This window comes from Copadichromis virginalis, linkage group LG22 (assembly GCF_057382275.1).
Source record: "Copadichromis virginalis isolate Kocher_CV1m ecotype Utaka linkage group LG22, C_Virginalis_male_GT1.1, whole genome shotgun sequence".
NCBI lineage: Eukaryota > Metazoa > Chordata > Actinopteri > Cichliformes > Cichlidae > Copadichromis > Copadichromis virginalis.
In genome coordinates, this window is record NC_140638.1 from 36,924,173 (window position 1) to 36,942,725 (window position 18,553).

Sequence of the window (18,553 nt, forward strand, 5' to 3'; positions counted from 1 at the left end):
CATGAATGCATTTCAAATCTGAATATTGCTGTGGGAAAGCACTTTTTGAGTATATCATAATTTAGACCCCAGAAGAATCATGGAGCGAATAAAGGAGGCTAAATAACTAACATGCGAACTAAAACAGCAGTTAATCTATTGATAGAAAATAAATACATCATAGAAATTCAATTTTTATTTTTTTTTAAATACATCGATTAGAGACTAAATGTAGAAAGATAACTTAGAGTGTTCATACAGAAATTCATCCTCTTACTTTGCTATAAACAGCAGGAAGTCAGCACTCGTATCTAATGACAGAATGAAGGTTTTCCTGCACAGCTTCACCTTCTCCCAAAGAGCATGGACAAGAAGAGCGGTCTGAGTTCAAAGCTCAAGCAACACTTGGCATAAAGATCAGCTTTATTACTTCACCAACATGTTTCAGCCTGTGAGTTTCATCGGGGTCGTCAAGAACTGCCCAGATTTCACAGCCATGTTTTCCACAGGTTAACAGTCCTAGTTATGGTGGTTTTGTGTGGCTGCAGACGTTCCCTGTTTGTCTGTCATGCAGGCGGTCAGTAGCTGTGACAGTTTGCCAGAAAACAGCTTTTACCCAAATTCTGAAAACTGCCTATCCAGAAGTTATTAACCTCAACTCCTCAGAACTTCTCTGCGCCCCCAGCGGTACATCCTTAATTAGATCACATAAGCAAAGAAAAGTAAAAACACTCCCAGGGATTCTACCTATTCATGAGCAGGTTGCACCGTTCTTAAGAAGTGCTCAGCCAAACACCCTGAGTGAGTGTAGGAAGACCTTTCCAAGCTTCTTCCCCAGTTGCAGCTGGGACAGGCTGCGCACACTCAGATGTACATACTTCCTGGCACATTTGTGATTGTGCCGAGCAGCGAGCCTTAATTTTAGCTGGAAAGTATCAGCTTTCCTAGAAATAAAGAAAGAACCTCGAGATTATGCCACAGTCCTCGTTCCAAACATATGCTGTTGAGTATTTGGTTATCTTGTTTAACCACTGAAGTGAGGAAACCTTTTTTTGTCACATTTATTCAAACTGTGTTTTAACTTCAAAGCTTTAGGGTTACATCTAGGTTACAGTTTGGTGCAGTTGTGATGATTTAGCTTTGGAGTTGGAGTACTGGAATAATTGCAGTCGGTGGAAGTTAATAACAAAAGGAAACAGCTGTTAGCCAAAGAGAAGTCAAGACGGTAACTGGAGGTCCATGACTTCCTGGATGAACACCACTGCCAGTACATAAAGTGGGTAAGTCTCCTTGTGCCCAAGATCTTGCATAAACCCAGTCTTGTTTTGGATTTGAAGGCTACACTGTAACTACCATGTGATGGCCTACGTTCAGCTCTCCAATCTAGTAAACAGCTTCAAAGTTACTGACATGAGTTAAACTCATCCACCTGATTTGTAACTTTAGTTCATTACCTGCTGACTATCAGTGTAGTAAACAAATGTAATGACTCACACAAGCATGAGGAACACCAAACTACTGAACTAGCCAGTTCCCGGACCGCTGACAGTGTGGGTCCACGTTAGGGCAGTACAACCTTGCAGCTGTGCTATGTCCCATTGGACAGATGTACTATAGTGACAGTCCCGTCACCATGGCCTGGATGTCACTACACCCTTTACAGAATTACAAAAAAACCTTCTGATAGGGCAAGACTTGTGTTTTTGTGTCTGTGGAGGTGAACCATTCTCCTGGAGTGATAAAGCTTTTCTCCTTTCTCTTAATTTGTGTGCCCAGAAAATGCCACTAAACCATTCATATTAAAAACACATATACATAAAAACACAAAAACTGTAAGAAAAACAGTGCAATGATTTACTGTGGCAGTATGTCATGCCTCCACTTCTAAAATACATCTTCAGGAGAGAGGAGGCCTGCCAGACGAGTTAGAGGATGCACGTTTTTAGTTTCTGTGTATAACAGAGGTACAGCACAGCTGGAAAAATACAAACCGTGGTTGGATGACTTACAAACTACTACTATTTTATCTTTAAGGTGATGCCCCTGTGTTTGTGTGTGATCATTTTTTTAAGTTTTAATGTTTTAAGTATATCTTGTAACATTTGCTCAAGTTGTGAATTTATTTAACTAACTACTATCCTAACCTTCCCTTGCAAACCACGCAGACGTTAGATGTAACAACTGAATTTCACATTCCCAGTAACACATTGAAGCCTACAAAGCAGTAGGTCCGACCTCTATGGAGTGTCTAAGAAAACCTGCGGCAACAAGTGAAGACTGGAATGATCAGAGAAAAGTGATTTTGTGAGCTGGAAAGATGTGAGTTTGTCAGGGATTAGACTTCGGCTCGGTTCGGGTCAACTCGGTTCTAAGCCAGTCGACAATCCGGAAGTGTAGTTTTGTGCAATCAAAAGAAAAATGCCATCAACACACATGGGAGGTAGTGGTCTGTGGAGTAAGTGAAGCCCCTGGCTGCAGGGACACAGAGAAGCGCTTCCCTCTGCAAAGTTTCTCCGTGGAGCACAGACCGCTAGCAGTCTGCCCCCTGCTGCGGAGCAGACACTGTAGCCGGCTAACATAGACAGCTGCTGGCGCTGGATACGGGAACGAGGCCGGGAAGATGACTGAACAGGAGGCGGATAAGGTGCAGAAAGTGATACTGGGGCCTCTGTGAACCCACTCAGAAATGTGCTGCTTAATGTCACACCATAAGAAATAAGAGGGTCTCGACTAGCTAACGTCAGCTAGCTCGCCAGCTAGCCGGTTAGTGCTGCAGCTCGATGAGCCTCAGTTCATTTGGAAATGCAAGCCTCGTTTAGCGGGCCAGCACGGCATGAGAGAGGTGAGTGACCCTGGATCCTGCCGCTGCATCCTGTCGTTGACTGGGGCGGCTGTTCAGCTAAAAAGCTGTCATTGTGGCTATTTGGCGTTAGCCGGCTTGCTAACAGCACGTCAGCGCAAGTGAACTGGTTAGCTGGCCGTGAGGATGATCGGTATGTGTGTGATGCTCAGAGACCGCTGTAGAGGGGACAGACACTGGGCACGGCCCTGCCGCATTTAACACGCACCGTGTCCTGTGCTTGAACTCAGCTTCAGCGACACTGGGCATATGAAGCGAACAGTTCAGCGACACAGACGGCTGCTGTGTGCAGAGTGGACGAGTCAGCTGAAAGCAGAACAACAAGTTTGTAGTGTTGGCAAACTAAGAGGCGTCGGCCGCCCTCCCAGTCCTTCCCTGCCAGCCCCCAGTTCACAGGAATCATGTGAGCCGAACACCGGTAAGCCCGGTCCGTGTCCGTTACTTCAGTAGGTTCGTGCCGCAGGCTGCTCTCTGTCATCCTACCAGTCAGCTCCACGTCGGCTGGCGGAGGGAGGAGGGGATTCACCGAGACTTTCAGCTGGTACACTTTGTGACAGGAGCAACAGTTTCTTCTTCTGCTCGGCTCCACTTGTCGGCTTGAAGCCCTGCATGGCTGAACAGGACCACGACTTCAGGTACAGTTGGCAGTGAGTTTAACTTGCTGGGCTTAGTCTCTCTGACCAGTTTGTGTCTGTCTGTTCTCTCAAATTTGAGGCATTTTTTAATTTCAGTTGAGCTGATGATGTCTGACACTGTCCGGGACTCTTGACCCTTTCTTTAATAAGCTGTCTTTTGCAAATAATCAAGCTGCTTGATATATTAAACAGAGAGAGAGAGAGTCATCTGAGAAGTAGTCTCATGGATATTTAGCATAGGTAAACTTACAGAGATCATTATTATAGGAATCAAAAATACTCATAGCTATCTAATGTCACAGTGCTGTTAAAAGTACCTAGTACATGATTGAAAGCTTCAGATTGCAATGGTGAAGAGTTAGAGAGACAAGCCTTACCTTTAACCCCATTCTCAAGTCCACACAGCATTGAACTCTAAATTGGTTTGTTTTGCATATAGGTGGGCGTCTTTGATCGAGTTTTCCTTAGCAAACTGTTTTCATACACAGGTTCTTGACAGTATTGCAAGAATGAGGCAGAGACATGTCTTGATGCATGTTCAAATCCCCAAAAATGCATTCTGTTCATCTGGACTTAGGAGAAACGTTTCGTCACTCATCCAAGAAGACTGGTGGTTCAGTCCCGGGCGACTAGTCTTCAGTCTGCATGTCAAATGTCCCGGGCAAGATACTGAACCCCAAGTTGCTCTCTGATGAAGTATGAATGTTTGTAAAAATATAAATTAGAAAGTGCTTGTGTGAATAGGTGAATAAGAACCGTTGTATAAAGTACTTTGGCTGCTCGAGTGTAGTAGAAAAGCACTATATTAGAACCAGTCTACTCCATTACAGGCTGGTTTTCAGCTCTAGTCCCAGGCAGATGGACAATTTTTAAAAAGCTATAAACACAAATGTATTTAACAATGGCTTAATCACTGTTACAGATAATCACAACTAATATATATTGCTGTACAATGTTAAAATTTAAGAGATTAAAATGCAGTTTGAAAGAGAATTAGTACTAACTAGCTGGCAGCCAAAATCAACTTTTAATCTTGATCCAGCTGTCTCCAGCTGTTGTGTTCTCACGCTTACCTCGGTCATAAAAAGTTAGGGTTGCTGTGCATGTTTGAAAATTGTTGTATTGCTTTATACAGTTAAAGCAAAACTAAATTGAAATGAAATAAATATAAATGTTACTGAAGGAAATAAGATAAGTGAAACATGAGAGAAGTTTACATTAGTCAATTAATATACTCATTTTCCAATTTCATGAGAGATTTGCATGAATAGTTTATATATTTCCAGAACACGTTTTACATCAAGTATTCTTTGCACAGTTTGATATTACACCTCTCATTTTATTGTCACTACAATATAATCTAACATTCATCTTTTTCCACTTAAAGTTGCCATACATATAAGACCAAGCGCCTCAAGGTGCTTTACGTTGTAGTGCAAAAACCTACAGTACTGTAAAGTATAATCCCCAAATATTGTGAGAGTATTTTAAGCTCTATAGAGGGCTGTCACTGCATTCTGTCATGTTTTTATATGCCACGTAGCTGACATCTATCACTATAGCCGTCTTACTCTGCTTGTTCATCGCTACTATTTCTGGTTGGTTAGCCACCACCAATTTTTCCGTCTGTATCTGGAAGTCCCACAGGATCTTAGCTCAGTCATTCTCGACCACCCTAGGGGGCGTCTCCCATTTTGACCTCGGGACCTCCAGGGGTTTCCATGCTTCTGACACTCACTAGTTCCCAGCCTCCTTCCTTCCGCCTAGCACACAGTCTCAGGGTTCTGGACTTGGGGTGAAACCCTGTATGGAGGAGGAGCTTTCTTGTCTTGATGTTAGTAGCTTCTATCTCCTCCTTTGGCCAGGATATTATCCCAGCAGGGGTACCTGATCATGGGCAGGGCGTAGGTGTTGATAGCCCAGATTTTGTCCTTCCCATTCAGCTGACTCCTCAGGACTTGCCTTACTCTCTGCCTGTGGGATTCACAGGTACTTGTAGCTGTCTTCAACGTCTGCAATGTTGCCTTCTGGTAGGGCTGTCCCCTTACTTCTGACTACCTTCCCTCTCTTTGTTACCATCTTCTCCAGTCTGAATGACATTCCGATGTCATTGCTGGTAGATCCTGGTGGTGTGGATCAGTGATCATTCACTCCTGGCATACATCTTGATGTCAACCATATAGACGAGGTGGCTGATGATGGTGGCTTGCTCCATTCCGTAGTCGGTATCCGTAGCCAGTCTTGTCAGTTATCTCACTGAGAGGGTTCAGGACTAGGATTTGACAGGACAAAGCATTTGATGGTTACTTGTGCTATTGGCTTGAAGTTGGCTTCTAGTGTTGTTCGCAACATCCCCATTGAGTTCCTGATGAAGCATCCTGTCATAGACTTTCCCGGGGAGGCTAATGAGCGTGATCCCCATCATAGTTGGAGCACACCCTCAGGTCCCCCTTCTTGAAGATGGGAACCACTACCCCGGTCTGCCAATTCAGAGGTACCACCCCAGATCTCAACGCAACATTGCAAAGACATGTCAACCGAAACCTTACAACATCCAGAGCCATGAGGACCTCAGGGTGAACCTTATCCACCCCATGGGCCATGCCACCATGGTGTTGTTTAACTGCCTCAGTGACCTTACCCCGAGTAATGCTTAGGTCATCCCCAGACTCTGCTTCCCTAACCCTATCCCACTGAGACGTCTTAATCCTACGGAAGACGTCCTCCGAGTATTCCAACCCCCGACAATATCATCAGTTGAAGTCAGCAGCACTTCACCCGCGCTGTACACATTGTCGGTAGAGCACCGCTTTCCAAAGTTGTTTTTCCATGGCTTCACCAAACTCCCACCTGAATTTTTGTTTCAGCCATTGTGTGGCTTGGTCTGCCAGTGTCACGGTCTGCGGGGCAGACCATAGAGGTGTGGGGAAGATGGGACCCAAAACGCAGGACTCTTCACCGCAATGGTGCGTTTATTGACAGTGTAGGAGAAATAACAATAAATCCCCGTGTGCTCCCTTGACTCCCGTGCAGTGTCTTCTCCCAAAATCCGTGTCTTGGTGCTCTCCGCTCCCGTGTTTTCGCAATCCCCGTGCTCACTACCCTCCTGTTTCCACGCTCCTCCTGGGGGAAAGAATACCAGAGGCAGCCGTCAAGAAACATGCTCTTGCAGGTATGCACACACTGATTTAAACCTTAGTCAAGACACTGACGTGGAGTCTTATGCAACAATCCAGCGTCGAGGAGCGCTCAGCCAAACTGTTAAATAGCTCCCCGACGAGGCTTGATCGACTTCAGGTGTGTGCGCTTCTCCTCAGGTGTGGCCAGGCTCCTGACTGCCACGCCCAACAGGGCTGAAGAACAGGTGCTTTGCCACACCCACCTACACACAAACATAAGGAAACAGAGGACAGAAGCACCAAAAATACACATGTCCATGCTTATTCACAGACTGTGGGTCCTTCAGACCCAGGTCCGTGACAGTCAGTACCCATCGGTTGCCTCCAATGTCCCAAAGGCTAATCAAGCTCAATAGGAGTCCTTTTTCAGCCTGATGCCTCCTTTCACCTCCAGTGTCCAGCAGCTGGTTCGGGGGTTACTACCACGACAAGCACCAACCACCTTGCAGCCACAGTTCAGTGCAGCAGTCTCAGTCCATTTGGACTCAATGTCCCCAGTCTCACTCGGAATATTGTTGAAGCTCTGCTAGAAGTGAGAGTTGTACACTGGGACCTCTGTTAGGTGTTCCCAGTGTACCCTCACTATACATTTTGGGGCACCAGGTCTGTCCAGCATACTCCCCCTGCCACCTGATCCCAAAGACAGGACTCCAAGAAGCCCGAGTACTCTGAACTGTTGTTTGGCGCATAAGTGCAGACGACAGTCAAGACCCGTTCCCTGATCCAGAGGCGCAGGGAACAAACCTTTTCGTTCTCTGGGAAAAACCCCCAATGTAAAGGCATCAAGCCGAGGGGATGCCAGGATACCCACCCCAGCTTGCTGCTTCTCACCAAGGGCAAGTCCATGCTGGGGCCGAGTTCAGCCCTGCTTCTGGAGACTGGTTCCAGAGCCTAAGCTGTGCATTGAAGTAAACTCGACTGTGTCTAGCCAGTACCTCTCAATGTCATGCACTAGCTCAGGCTCCTTCCCCATCAGACGGGTGACGTCCCCATTTCCAGCCTCGGTAGCCAGGAATCGATCCTCCAGGGTCCCTGCCCTTGGTTGCTGCTTGACACACACAATACACCCAACCTCTACGGGAACACCCAACCGTTCAATCATAAAGAATCAAACAATAAATGACAGTTTAAGAAACCGGTCTTCAGTAACTATAGTGTTTTTTTCATCTTGAAAATCAGTATTGCTCATCCAATCATCCAGTATAATATAAAGTGAATAGAAGAGTCTGTTGTGTTGTACTGTGGTAAGTTTGGATCTGTTGACAGAGTGCACATGGCCACTAACCATAACCATTTCTCACTCTGCAGGCATGACACTACACTTTAACTTGTTTGGCTGGAACAAATGTGGGGTAAACTGAGAATGTGACAGTAATGGGTAGCACCTTTATCTACCCACCTCTCTGCTACCTTAGAGAACTGGCTTCATCCTGTCAGAGCACAGGCTTATGTTTGTCAGTGCTAATTGGTTTAGGTGTTTCTAATGCTAAGAAGTGACCTTCATCCGCTCGCTCACTTACTAAATTTATTCCTCTGTTACTTTGAAATAACAGAGAAAGCTTGTCAACATTCAGGTTTATTGGACTGGACATTTAGTTTTAGATGTCTTTAATTTATGAATACTGTTGGTGTCCAGTTGAAGTTGTGTACAGGTCAGTTTCACATGTTGACTAAAACATCAGCCAGAACCTCGGTGTGACCACTCTGTCCTGCCAGAGGCCTTTACTATCAGTTCTTACCGGGGTATATCACCATGATAACGTGCTGCAATCCTCATCTTCCCTGGAGCAAGCTGTGTTCCAGGTTAGAGATCAACAGGCATGAAATCACTGCCTACTGACAAGTGAAGTCTACAGAAAATAGCATCACCATTCCTGGAAGATCCCTCACACCTCTGCAAACTGAGTAGTCTAAGGTTTTCTGATTTAAGTCACCTTAAAACTACATGATTGTGTCCTTTGCTCATATTGCAAGAATCTAAAAGAAGAGCTTGTTTTGAAGGGTTTTTTCCCCACTAGGGCAGGGCAATATGGCCAAAAATATTTATCACGATACATTTGAAAATTTACCATAACAATATAATTGACACTAGACAAAATACTTTACAACTCCACTACTTTATTAGTGCAAAGAAACCCCATCAATGTATTTTCACTTAAACAAGCAGCTGTTTTTATGTGCATTACAAAAATTGTGCTTTGGTGTGTATCTGACGGACAAAAGCGGGGTCAGTTCCTCAACCCTGGAAGTTGCAGCATTTTTACAAACCAATTCTGGTTCATCTGTTTCATTCAAAGATCCACTTTCGCTCTTCTCATTCTCCGTCGCCGCCATGCTTTTTCCGCCATGTGCGTATGAAAGCAAAGGCACTGCGCATGCCCGTTTTACCCATATTCTATTGTGATATTTCATTTTCTTATCATTGCCTAACGTTATACCGGTATTACCGTGAACGATATGATATGACCCAACCCTATTTCCCACCATCTTCCTGTATCCTCAGCAGTGACACCAACCCTCTGCATGCCCTAGTTGACTCTTCCGCTGGGCGAGGAATGGTCTTGATCTTGTTGTGGGTTTAACTGACAGTATAGCTGCTTTTGTTTTACAGAGACACATATACAGTACACTTATGAAATTCTCAAATGACCTACAGTCACCAAGCTGAATGTTTCCCTTCTCTTTTTTTCAGGATGGTGGAAGGATAACATTCAAGGAGTTGCACTCCCTCCACCCAAAGTGACCTGTCTTCTCCTTTTGTCCACTTTCACCTGCAGTCCATTTTGCTAGCTGCAAGCTTGCTGACCTGACCTTATGGGATTTCATAGACTGCATGTATTCCACAGTAACATCATATAAATTCCTTTTAAATTAGACATTCCTATAGCAGACACCCTCCTGACTGAAGGACAGAATGAAATAAGTACAGAATGGTGGGATATTAACTCCCTGCACATCCAAAATAGTCACCTTGGTCTGTAGGATTCATACTGGTATCGCTTGTTCCTTATCAACCCCACCCCTTTTCTAGTGTTATTGGGCCATGGTTCGCAAGAAAAGCTCTTTTATACTATGCGGTGCTTTCCTGTTTGTCGCCTGGAATGCTTTGCTTCTACTTTACCTTTGGGGTCGCCCTCCCATGGGCCACCTAGGAGAAGGCGGTGGAGCTGAACCAGGAGGAAAGGAGGAGTGGGGCATGGTCAGAGGTAAAGGAGGTCAAGTTAACCTTGCTGGGGAGGTCATCCGACTGGCCGAGGAGGTTGAAATTCAACTTGACACCCAGAAAAAGCTATTAAAGCAAATTGAAAGTCACAGGGCGGTGTGGGCTCGGCAGAAGGAGATTGGGAAAAAGCAAACTGATAATATCAAAGAAGTAAATCAGATTGTTGACCAGCAGCAGAATAATCCAGTTCCTCTCATAAATGATGTGTATGTTGGGGACCAAGGTGAAATAAAACACACACAGAGGTCTGTTGCTACAGTAGCTGCAGGCTCCAATATAGAACGGCATCAGGCCACTGATGTAAAGGAAGAGGTTGCTGAGGACAATAAAGTAACAGCTTCTGTTTCTGGTCCACAAGTCATCATTCCCATTCTGGTTATTGCCTGTGACAGAGTGACAGTAAAGCGGAGTCTTGACAAACTGATACAGTACCGCCCTTCTCAAGAACTGTATCCAATCATCGTCAGCCAAGACTGCGGCCATGCTGAGACGGCTCGTGTGATTGGCTCATACGGAGAAAAAGTAACGCACATAAGCCAACCAGACCTGTCGGACATCAGAGTCCGGCCAGAACACAGGAAGTTCCAGGGGTACTACAAAATCGCCCGACATTACCGCTGGGCACTCAACCAAGTATTTCACACATTCTCGCAGTCTACTGTGGTCATTGTGGAGGATGACTTGGAGGTGAGTGCTCTCAGACATCCACATTATTGTCATGGTATTGATGATGGGTGTTTTGATGCATGCTCAGTCATCCAGGTAAGTAAATCTCCAAAAGTTGATTCTGTTCATCTGGACGTAGCGTTTGGGGGAGAAACGTTTCGTCATCATCAGGTGACGTCTTCAGTCTCAGCTGACTGCAGGTTTCAATCTTATAAACAGCACATCTGCATAATGACTGAAACCAGCCCACTGAAGGAACAATGGGCTGGGAGGTCAGTTCCTTAATCTTAATTATGCAAACTCTCATTGATCAACAGCCACTGACCTGTAGGTGTAAATAGACTGCAGAGTCCTGGCAAGCGGATGGTACAACACAGGAGAGCCACCTCGTCAGGCCAGGACTCTGCAGTCTATGCACACCTACAGGCCAGTGGACACTTTCAATGATGAGGATGTAACATCCTGGACAGGGAGGAGCGCTGGTTTGAGGGCGGAGTCAAGGAGGCCATTTACGTGAAAAGGGAAAGACCATCTCTGAATGGAGGAGGGGCCTAAGGGTACATCTGTCACCATCTTACAATGCTGTGATTGCAGCCATTCCCCAACTCCATGTTAATGGTGCTCATGGACATTGATCAGTGGGTTTTGGTCAGTGGTTGTTGATCAATGAGAGTTTGCATAATTAAGATTAAGGAACTGACCTCCCAGCCCATTGTTCCTTCAGTGGGCTGGTTTCAGTCATTATGCAGATGTCCTGTTTATAAGATTGAAACCTGCAGTCAGCTGAGACTGAAGACGTCACCTGATGATGACCAAACGTTTCTCCCATAAAACGCTATGTCCAGATGAACAGAATCAACTTTTGAAGATGATGAGTGTTATTTTGCTGTCATTGTATCATTTTAGCAGCAAAGACTTCAGTAGACTTGTCATCCTCTTTTGGCTAGTCCCTTTATTAGGGGTCACCACAGTGAATGATCTGTGGCATATGCTAGTTATAACCGTGGTCGCACCCCAAAACCCATATTTGATTTAAATGTGACAGATAAAAGCGTTTCATCCTTGTGCACTTCTGAGCAGCTTATAGAGCATCTACTGTGTACATTTTACATAGTGTCTCGACCTTTTTGGAATCGAGGGTTATATTTACATGACTACTCAGAACCTCAGGTGGGAAACAACTTGGTATATCCTATTTCTAATGTTGTTCCTTTACATTTTTACTGGTGCCACTTGTGCCTAATTGAATTTGTTCTCCATAAGCACACAGTGGTCTAAGTATGACTGCACTTAAATGATTCAGAGAGTTTCTGTATAGAAGAGTGATCTAAAATCTCTCCTGAGATGTGTGTAGACCTGGTGACCAACTAAAAGGAACGTCTTACCGCTGTGGTGCCAACAAGGGATTCTCCCTCAAGCGTTAAGTCATGTTTGCTTGGGGATCAAATGCTTATTTCACTCAATGGCCTGCAACTTATTTGATGGCTTTTATGTCATTTTTGGTTGATATTCTGCCTCTCTCCGGTAAAAGTGAAACTACCATAGAAATTTCAGACTGTTCTACAGAATTATTACCAGCTCTGCGCATGCTGTTGATCTGTGGAGTGTTCTCAGTTTTTCACACATTGTTTTTGCATTTTGGTTCAGTTTTAGTTAAATAAATCATGACACTATGTAGTATGTCGTGGTATGTGTTGTTGTCCATTTCAGGTTGTATTTATCCAATCGTAAGGCCTGCTAAGAACTTCTTTCTTAAGAACTGACCGCTTTAAAGTACAAATCCGTTCTGAAGTAAAAAGCTTCGTGTGACACAGAAAAGTTGTGGTAAAAAGAGGCTCTGCAGTTACAGCAGTATAAAGTAATTTCAACCAGCAGCTCTGGAGAAACTGAGCCCTGGGGAAAAATCTGGCTTTACTTATGTAGCTGGTATCTACCAGTTTGCTCTTTTCATGTTTCAGGCAGGTCGTGGAATGAGTCTGTTCTTTGCTGAATGCTTTGTCTTTAAGAATAAAGAGTTTAAGTGAATGGATCTTTTACACTTGGTGTAACACACCACTGGATTACTACACACTGTATGTGCGGAAGCTATCGTTCAGATTTTAGTGTTTTGTGGACTTTTCTGTTTAATAATAGACCTCAGAGGTGAATATGAATGATCAGGAATGATGCTGTGGTCCCAGGCTGGTCTCAAAGCAGAGACCCTTGTTCCTCTACGACTCCCCCCATTAAAATCTGCTTTAGTTGTTTTGTGGGGGAAACTATTTACATAACAAGCATGTGATGTCTGAGGCAGCCCAGTTACTGATCTTTGTACATGGGATAGGGAAAGAGTTGGAGATTAAGGTAGAACTGGGACTGGAAGATCACGGACGCAGCTGCATGCTCCGATAGGTTGGGGCTGAAATGGGACAAAAAGGGAATGTTTATTCATTGATTAATTAAATTGTTGGTGTTTTTACTATTTTTATTTTTTATTTTCATTGTCTAACTGCAATATCTGCCAATAACACCAGAAGAGAGAGAATTATTATTGAACTATTAATGCTGAGTTTAACTTACTGGTGCAGCCCTCCACAACAGTTTGTTTTCCTCTCATGTAGCCCCTTGGGAAAATTCATTACCCAGTCCTCTAAATTAATAGTTGGTAATTAATAACAGCTAGTGTGTTTGATCCCTACCCTAGGTCAAGTCAAGTGGCTTTATTGTCCTTTCAACCATGTACAGTGGTACAGCACAGAGTGAGGCGAGACAGCGTTCCTCTAAGATGAAGGTGCTATATATAACAGACAATCAGCACAGGACTACAGAAAGTGCAAGTGTGCAAAAATTACAAAACCAGTGCAACACCAGACAGGACAGAACGATGCAGACACGCAACAGTCCAACAGGAAAGTGCAACAACCACAGTGGGTTGTGCAAAAAGACTGAGCATTGTGCAAAAGGTAACTGTGTGTGTGTGTGTGTGTGTGTGTGTGTGTGTGTGTGTCAGTCAGTCCAGTCACTGAGTGTTCGAGAGTCTGACGGCCTGGGGGAAGAAACTGTTCCACAGTTTGGCAGTGAGGGGCAGGATGCTCTGGTACCTCTTTCCAGAAGGCAGCAGGTGAAGAGTGTTTGTGAGGGGTGTGAGGGGTCCTCCACAATGCTGGTGGCTCTGCGGATGCAGTGGGTGTTATACGTGTCCGTGATGGAGGGAAGAGAGGCTCCAGTGATCTTCTCGGCTGTTCTCACTATCACATTGTACGGTATTGCAATCTGATACGGTGCACTTACCATACCAGGCAGTGATGCAGCTGCTCAGGATGCTCTCGCTAGTCTCTCTGTAGAAGGTGGTGAGAATGGATGGAAGGAGATGGGCTTTTCATGTTGAGGGACCAGGAGAGGTTCTCCGGCAGGTGGACACCAAGGAATTTGGTGCTCTTGACGACCTCCACAGAGGATCCAATGATGTTAAGTGGGCAGTGATCTCTCCGTGCTCTCATGAAGTCAACAATCCTGTCTTTTGTTTTGTCCACATTCAGAGACAGATTGTTGACTCTACACCAGTCTGTTAGCTGTTGCACCTCCTCTCTGTATGCTGACTCGTCGTTCTTGCTTCAGTTTTCTAATTAGGTGCTGAGGAATGATTGTGCTGAATGCTGAACTGAAGTCTATGAAACGCATTTGTACATATGTGTCCTTAATGTCTCCATGGTGTGCATTATGCACATACCAACCCAACAGACAGGCACACCTCTACTGCATGAATATCACGAAAGTGACCAGTATAGGTAAGGTACATCATGCCAGGATCAAGTCTTCTGTCACGGAGCAATCAAACCTTTGATATTCGGCTGCAGGTAGCCTCGTTCTACTAAACACTAATCAGAATGCTTCATCTTGAATAAACTGAACGCTCATCAGTTTAGGTTTTGTTTTTTTTTTTTAGTTTTTTGTAGAATTATTAAGGACCTCATGTAGGACATTCAAGCATGAGAAATTATGCAAGAATTACAATCAAAAAGTTCTAGGACTGCAACCATGAAAATCAACTGATTTAAGAAGTCACAGAAATCAGTCCTGAAGTGAACATCAAGATCTTCTCAGATGGCAAAGCAAAAAGTGAACGCTCGACTTCCGAAAAAACAATTAACATGGAGGAAGGGAAAATGTAAATGTCACATGTTGCATGCAAACTACAAACCAATAACAGCATTTGTAGGGTAACGCTGGGAATGAAAATGATGGGACTCAGCTCCCTGCTTCAGCTTTTGTCTGCTGTATTTGTTGGCTTGTTTATGCTACAGTACTTTCACAAATATGAATCTACAAAGCCAGAACATGCGCTGTCGTACACTAGAATACTCCTTTCAGGCCCGTTCGTTTTGTGGTGAGCAAACATTTAAATGGTTTCAGGTTGAACAGTAGTAGTTGTTGTTGGCTAACAGACTAGAAGAACAAAGGACATTTGGATTGGCATCTTGTCTGTGACCATCAGAGAAGAACAGATAGTAAAACAATGTCTAATAAATAGGTAAATAATACCTGGATCGTTACACTTGAGGCAGTGATTATGTGTTTGAAGCAGCAGAATTACTCTTCATCTGTCTCCTCTCTTTCAGGTCGCACCTGACTTCTTCGAGTATTTCCGAGCCCTGTATCCAATCTTGCGTTCTGACCCAACCCTGTGGTGCGTTTCTGCCTGGAACGATAATGGCAGAGACGCCTTGGTGGATTCGTCCAAAGCTGATCTCCTCTACAGGACAGACTTCTTCCCTGGTCTGGGCTGGATGCTGCTGAAAGAGATGTGGGATGAACTGGAGCCCAAATGGCCATCGGCCTTCTGGGACGACTGGATGCGTCAGCCGGAACAGCGCAACGGCCGCTCCTGCATTCGGCCAGAAATCTCTCGGACTATCACCTTTGGCCGGAAAGGTGTGAGCTTAGGTCAATTCTTTGACCAGTACCTTCGTTATATTAAGCTAAACACTGAATTTGTGCCTTTTACCAAACTGGATTTGTCTTATTTGCTAAAAGAGAAGTATGAGGAAAAGTTTAAAGAGGTTTATAGCGCCCCACTGGTAAAGATTGAGGATCTGCAACAAGGGGGCAGTTTAAGAGGACCTGGGCCGTACAGGGTGCAGTACTCCACCAGGGACAGTTTTAAAGTCTTTGCTCGAAATCTGGGAGTAATGGATGACTTAAAATCAGGAGTTCCTCGTACAGGTTATAGAGGTGTGGTCAGCTTCCTGTACCGTGGTCGAAGGGTGTTCTTAGCTCCACCAGAGGGCTGGTCGCAGTATGACACCAGCTGGAGCTGAGAGACCCAGACGCGGTCCAAATGGTGTTGAAGAGGGGACAGAGCCTTAATCAGAGGAACACCCTCTCAGACCAAAGAATACGGTGGACGCAGGAGTTCAAAGTTAAACGTGGAGCTGGAAGGCCGAGCTTCTAAAACTGACGCTCATTGAGGATCGGCACGTGTGGGCCACACAGACTTCAGAGCGGTCCCACTTTGGCTGAAGCCATTCCATCCTTAAACTAAACGGCTGCTGTCGGCGTGCCTTGCTTTCTGGGCTCATTTTGTTTGGTGTATTCTCTCTTCTTGTGACAAACTGGCCAAATATAGACTTGACATCACTTTCAGATGTTTGCAGCAGCTACTGGTAATCATGTCATTATCAACAGTGTGAGTGATGGTACACTGCAGTGGAGCCTGACAGGTATTGGATCAATGCAGTTTTGTTTTTTGGTGGGTCTTAGTTTTGGCTAGTCTGTGATGCAGAAAGAGTAAGCACTCTGCTAGATAAACTATGATAACACATTTGTAATGACTCCCCGAGCATTTTGCTATGAACATCATCAATTTGCACATACTAGACAAAAAGTAAGCAGATACTGTGAAATCCTAGAATCAGTCAGACTCTGCACTGAAAGCACACTAATCACCGTTCACACCTGGGAGAAAGAAGTGTCCTATGTAACACCTTATCCACCTCTTGGCTTCTGTAACGCTTGTAGAAGGCATCACGCATTAGATTGTATATAAAAGATGGACACACTGAAGCCTCGAGCTGACCATTTTAAACATCAGCTGAACAAAGTGAGGGGTCAATCTGACTGTGCAGTGTTTCCCTCCGCCTTCCTACAGCTCACAGATGTGACTACAGAGACAAAAGCAGGGAAAAATGATTTGTGACCATGAACCGATTGAAGTAAATAAACACAGCTTCAATTGTTTTTACTTCTTTCCCCTTGATTTCTGGGCTGGAGATCTTGCTGAGAAACTGAGGACCAATGCAGGCTCATGTGAAAATCAAAAGGTAACCCAACAAGTAAAGCATGCTGTGATTTATCCTCCTCAGAATCATCAGGAAGGTTTTACTGAGTCCTTAAATCAAGAAAGAGGTTTTTCAAGTTTTTGTGCAGCTGCCCCCTGCTGGCCTTTGGAAAGAATGCAGGCAACACGTGCATCTTTTATATACAGTCTGTGGTAGTAAACAGGCCATTTTCAAAGTTTAGGGAGATCAAAACGGTAGGTTGGATTGAGGACTAACTGACAACAGTGCAGTACTTGCTTTACTGTCTCTCAGTCACGAGGCACAACATTTTTTACTCATGAGTGCTACAAATACAGAGGTGTGGATGCCAAATAACCAGATGTAGTCTGAATAAGGTCTGACGTCTAATAACAGTAATAATAGGTTTCAGATATAAAACAAGAGTGTACACCTGAATCTACTAAATATTGTTTCCACAAAGAATGAAGCTCTGGTGAGAAACCGCTGTTTTAGTGAGGAGGTGACATTGTTAGAAGCATTTACACGGGACAAACAGCAGGTGCGTGAGTGCACGAAGTCTTCACTATCAAACCAACATAGGCAACGAGACTCCACAGAGCCCGTCATCCTGTCGAACTCTGATGAACTTGTGTGAATAATGTTAAAGTGTAGTTTGAGAAGAAAGTGATACCTGCCCACAAACCATCACGTAGGTTAGTCTGTGGGGATGGTTAGTGGCTTTCCTGGTTCAGAAAGCTGCTTAAAAATAGAGCTCTAGTCCTGCTCGAGCAGACGTCTAATCTTAAAAAGAAAAACTTTGAAAACCTGTCACTCCAGTGTGAATCACAGCCATGCTTTACTGAAAAACACTACATTTCAGAGGGTTACAGTATTTTTCCAACACGCTCCCTTCAGGTGTGTCAAACTGTAGGTTTATGAAGGACGTAAAGCTGCAAATTAACTTCAAATTTCACTGACATCATGATCGCCCTGAAACAGCTTCAAACTGCAGTTTGTAGAAACAGCAACCAGTGTTTGATAGTTTCTGCAACAGGAGGTCTGTGAGGTAGCTACAGATGATTATCACTGTACTGTAATTAGCTTTGGGAGATTATCTACATGATTGACTGATACCCACTTCTGTATGGTGATGTGTAAAACCACTGCCTGATGTTTATAACTTTATTACATTACAAATAAAATCCACTATTTTGATATTTGTCCATATATTGAAGGAAATTTTCAGTTCTCATATCCATGGGTGTCCACAGTGATCACTCCTTAGTTGGAGCGTAATAGCTGCACTGACTGAAGATCACACTAAAAAGCACACAGGGCACTACACCCTATGTGACCAGACCACGTCTAAAGAATGAAAAAAATACAGACATTATTGTGTGTTGTGCCAAACGAGCTGTGATGAGACGTCTTCGTTCAGCTTCCTCAGTTATTCAGTTGATTCATGGAGTTAAGGTGGCCGACGCGCTGTGAAAAAACCTTTGCATGCAGGACTGTCAGATACTCAAATTTAAAAGGTGCTGTTCACAAGTATACATGGTCCAAGATGTTGTCTTCAACAAGGCTTGGATTTAAAAACAAATATACAACAGATCATACTAACATGTTGAAAGTAAAATCACAAAGACTCACGAATCTAATCTCATTTTAACTCCAAATGATATTAAACATAAGAGATTCCTTTTGGAAAGGATGGATGGGTGTGTGCTCTAGAGAAGGAATCAAACTTCCTGTCA

General features: G+C 44.2%; 1 protein-coding gene across 2 annotated transcripts; it reads left to right on the forward strand.

The window, feature by feature from the left end:
- The first annotated feature begins 2,242 nt into the window (after nt 1-2,242).
- mgat1b (alpha-1,3-mannosyl-glycoprotein 2-beta-N-acetylglucosaminyltransferase b) lies at nt 2,243-18,014 on the forward strand. Of its 2 annotated transcripts, none has more exons than XM_085447053.1 (3): nt 2,243-3,474; nt 9,346-10,563; nt 15,141-18,014. In XM_085447053.1, exons 2-3 carry the CDS (start codon nt 9,697-9,699, stop codon nt 15,837-15,839), a joined length of 1,566 nt encoding a protein of 521 aa, XP_085303179.1. In that variant the 5' UTR covers nt 2,243-3,474; nt 9,346-9,696; the 3' UTR covers nt 15,840-18,014. The 2 variants fall into 2 exon arrangements, with proteins under 2 accessions (XP_085303179.1, XP_085303180.1); XM_085447054.1 differs by having other exon boundaries at nt 2,243-2,821.
- The last annotated feature ends 539 nt before the right edge of the window (nt 18,015-18,553 follow it).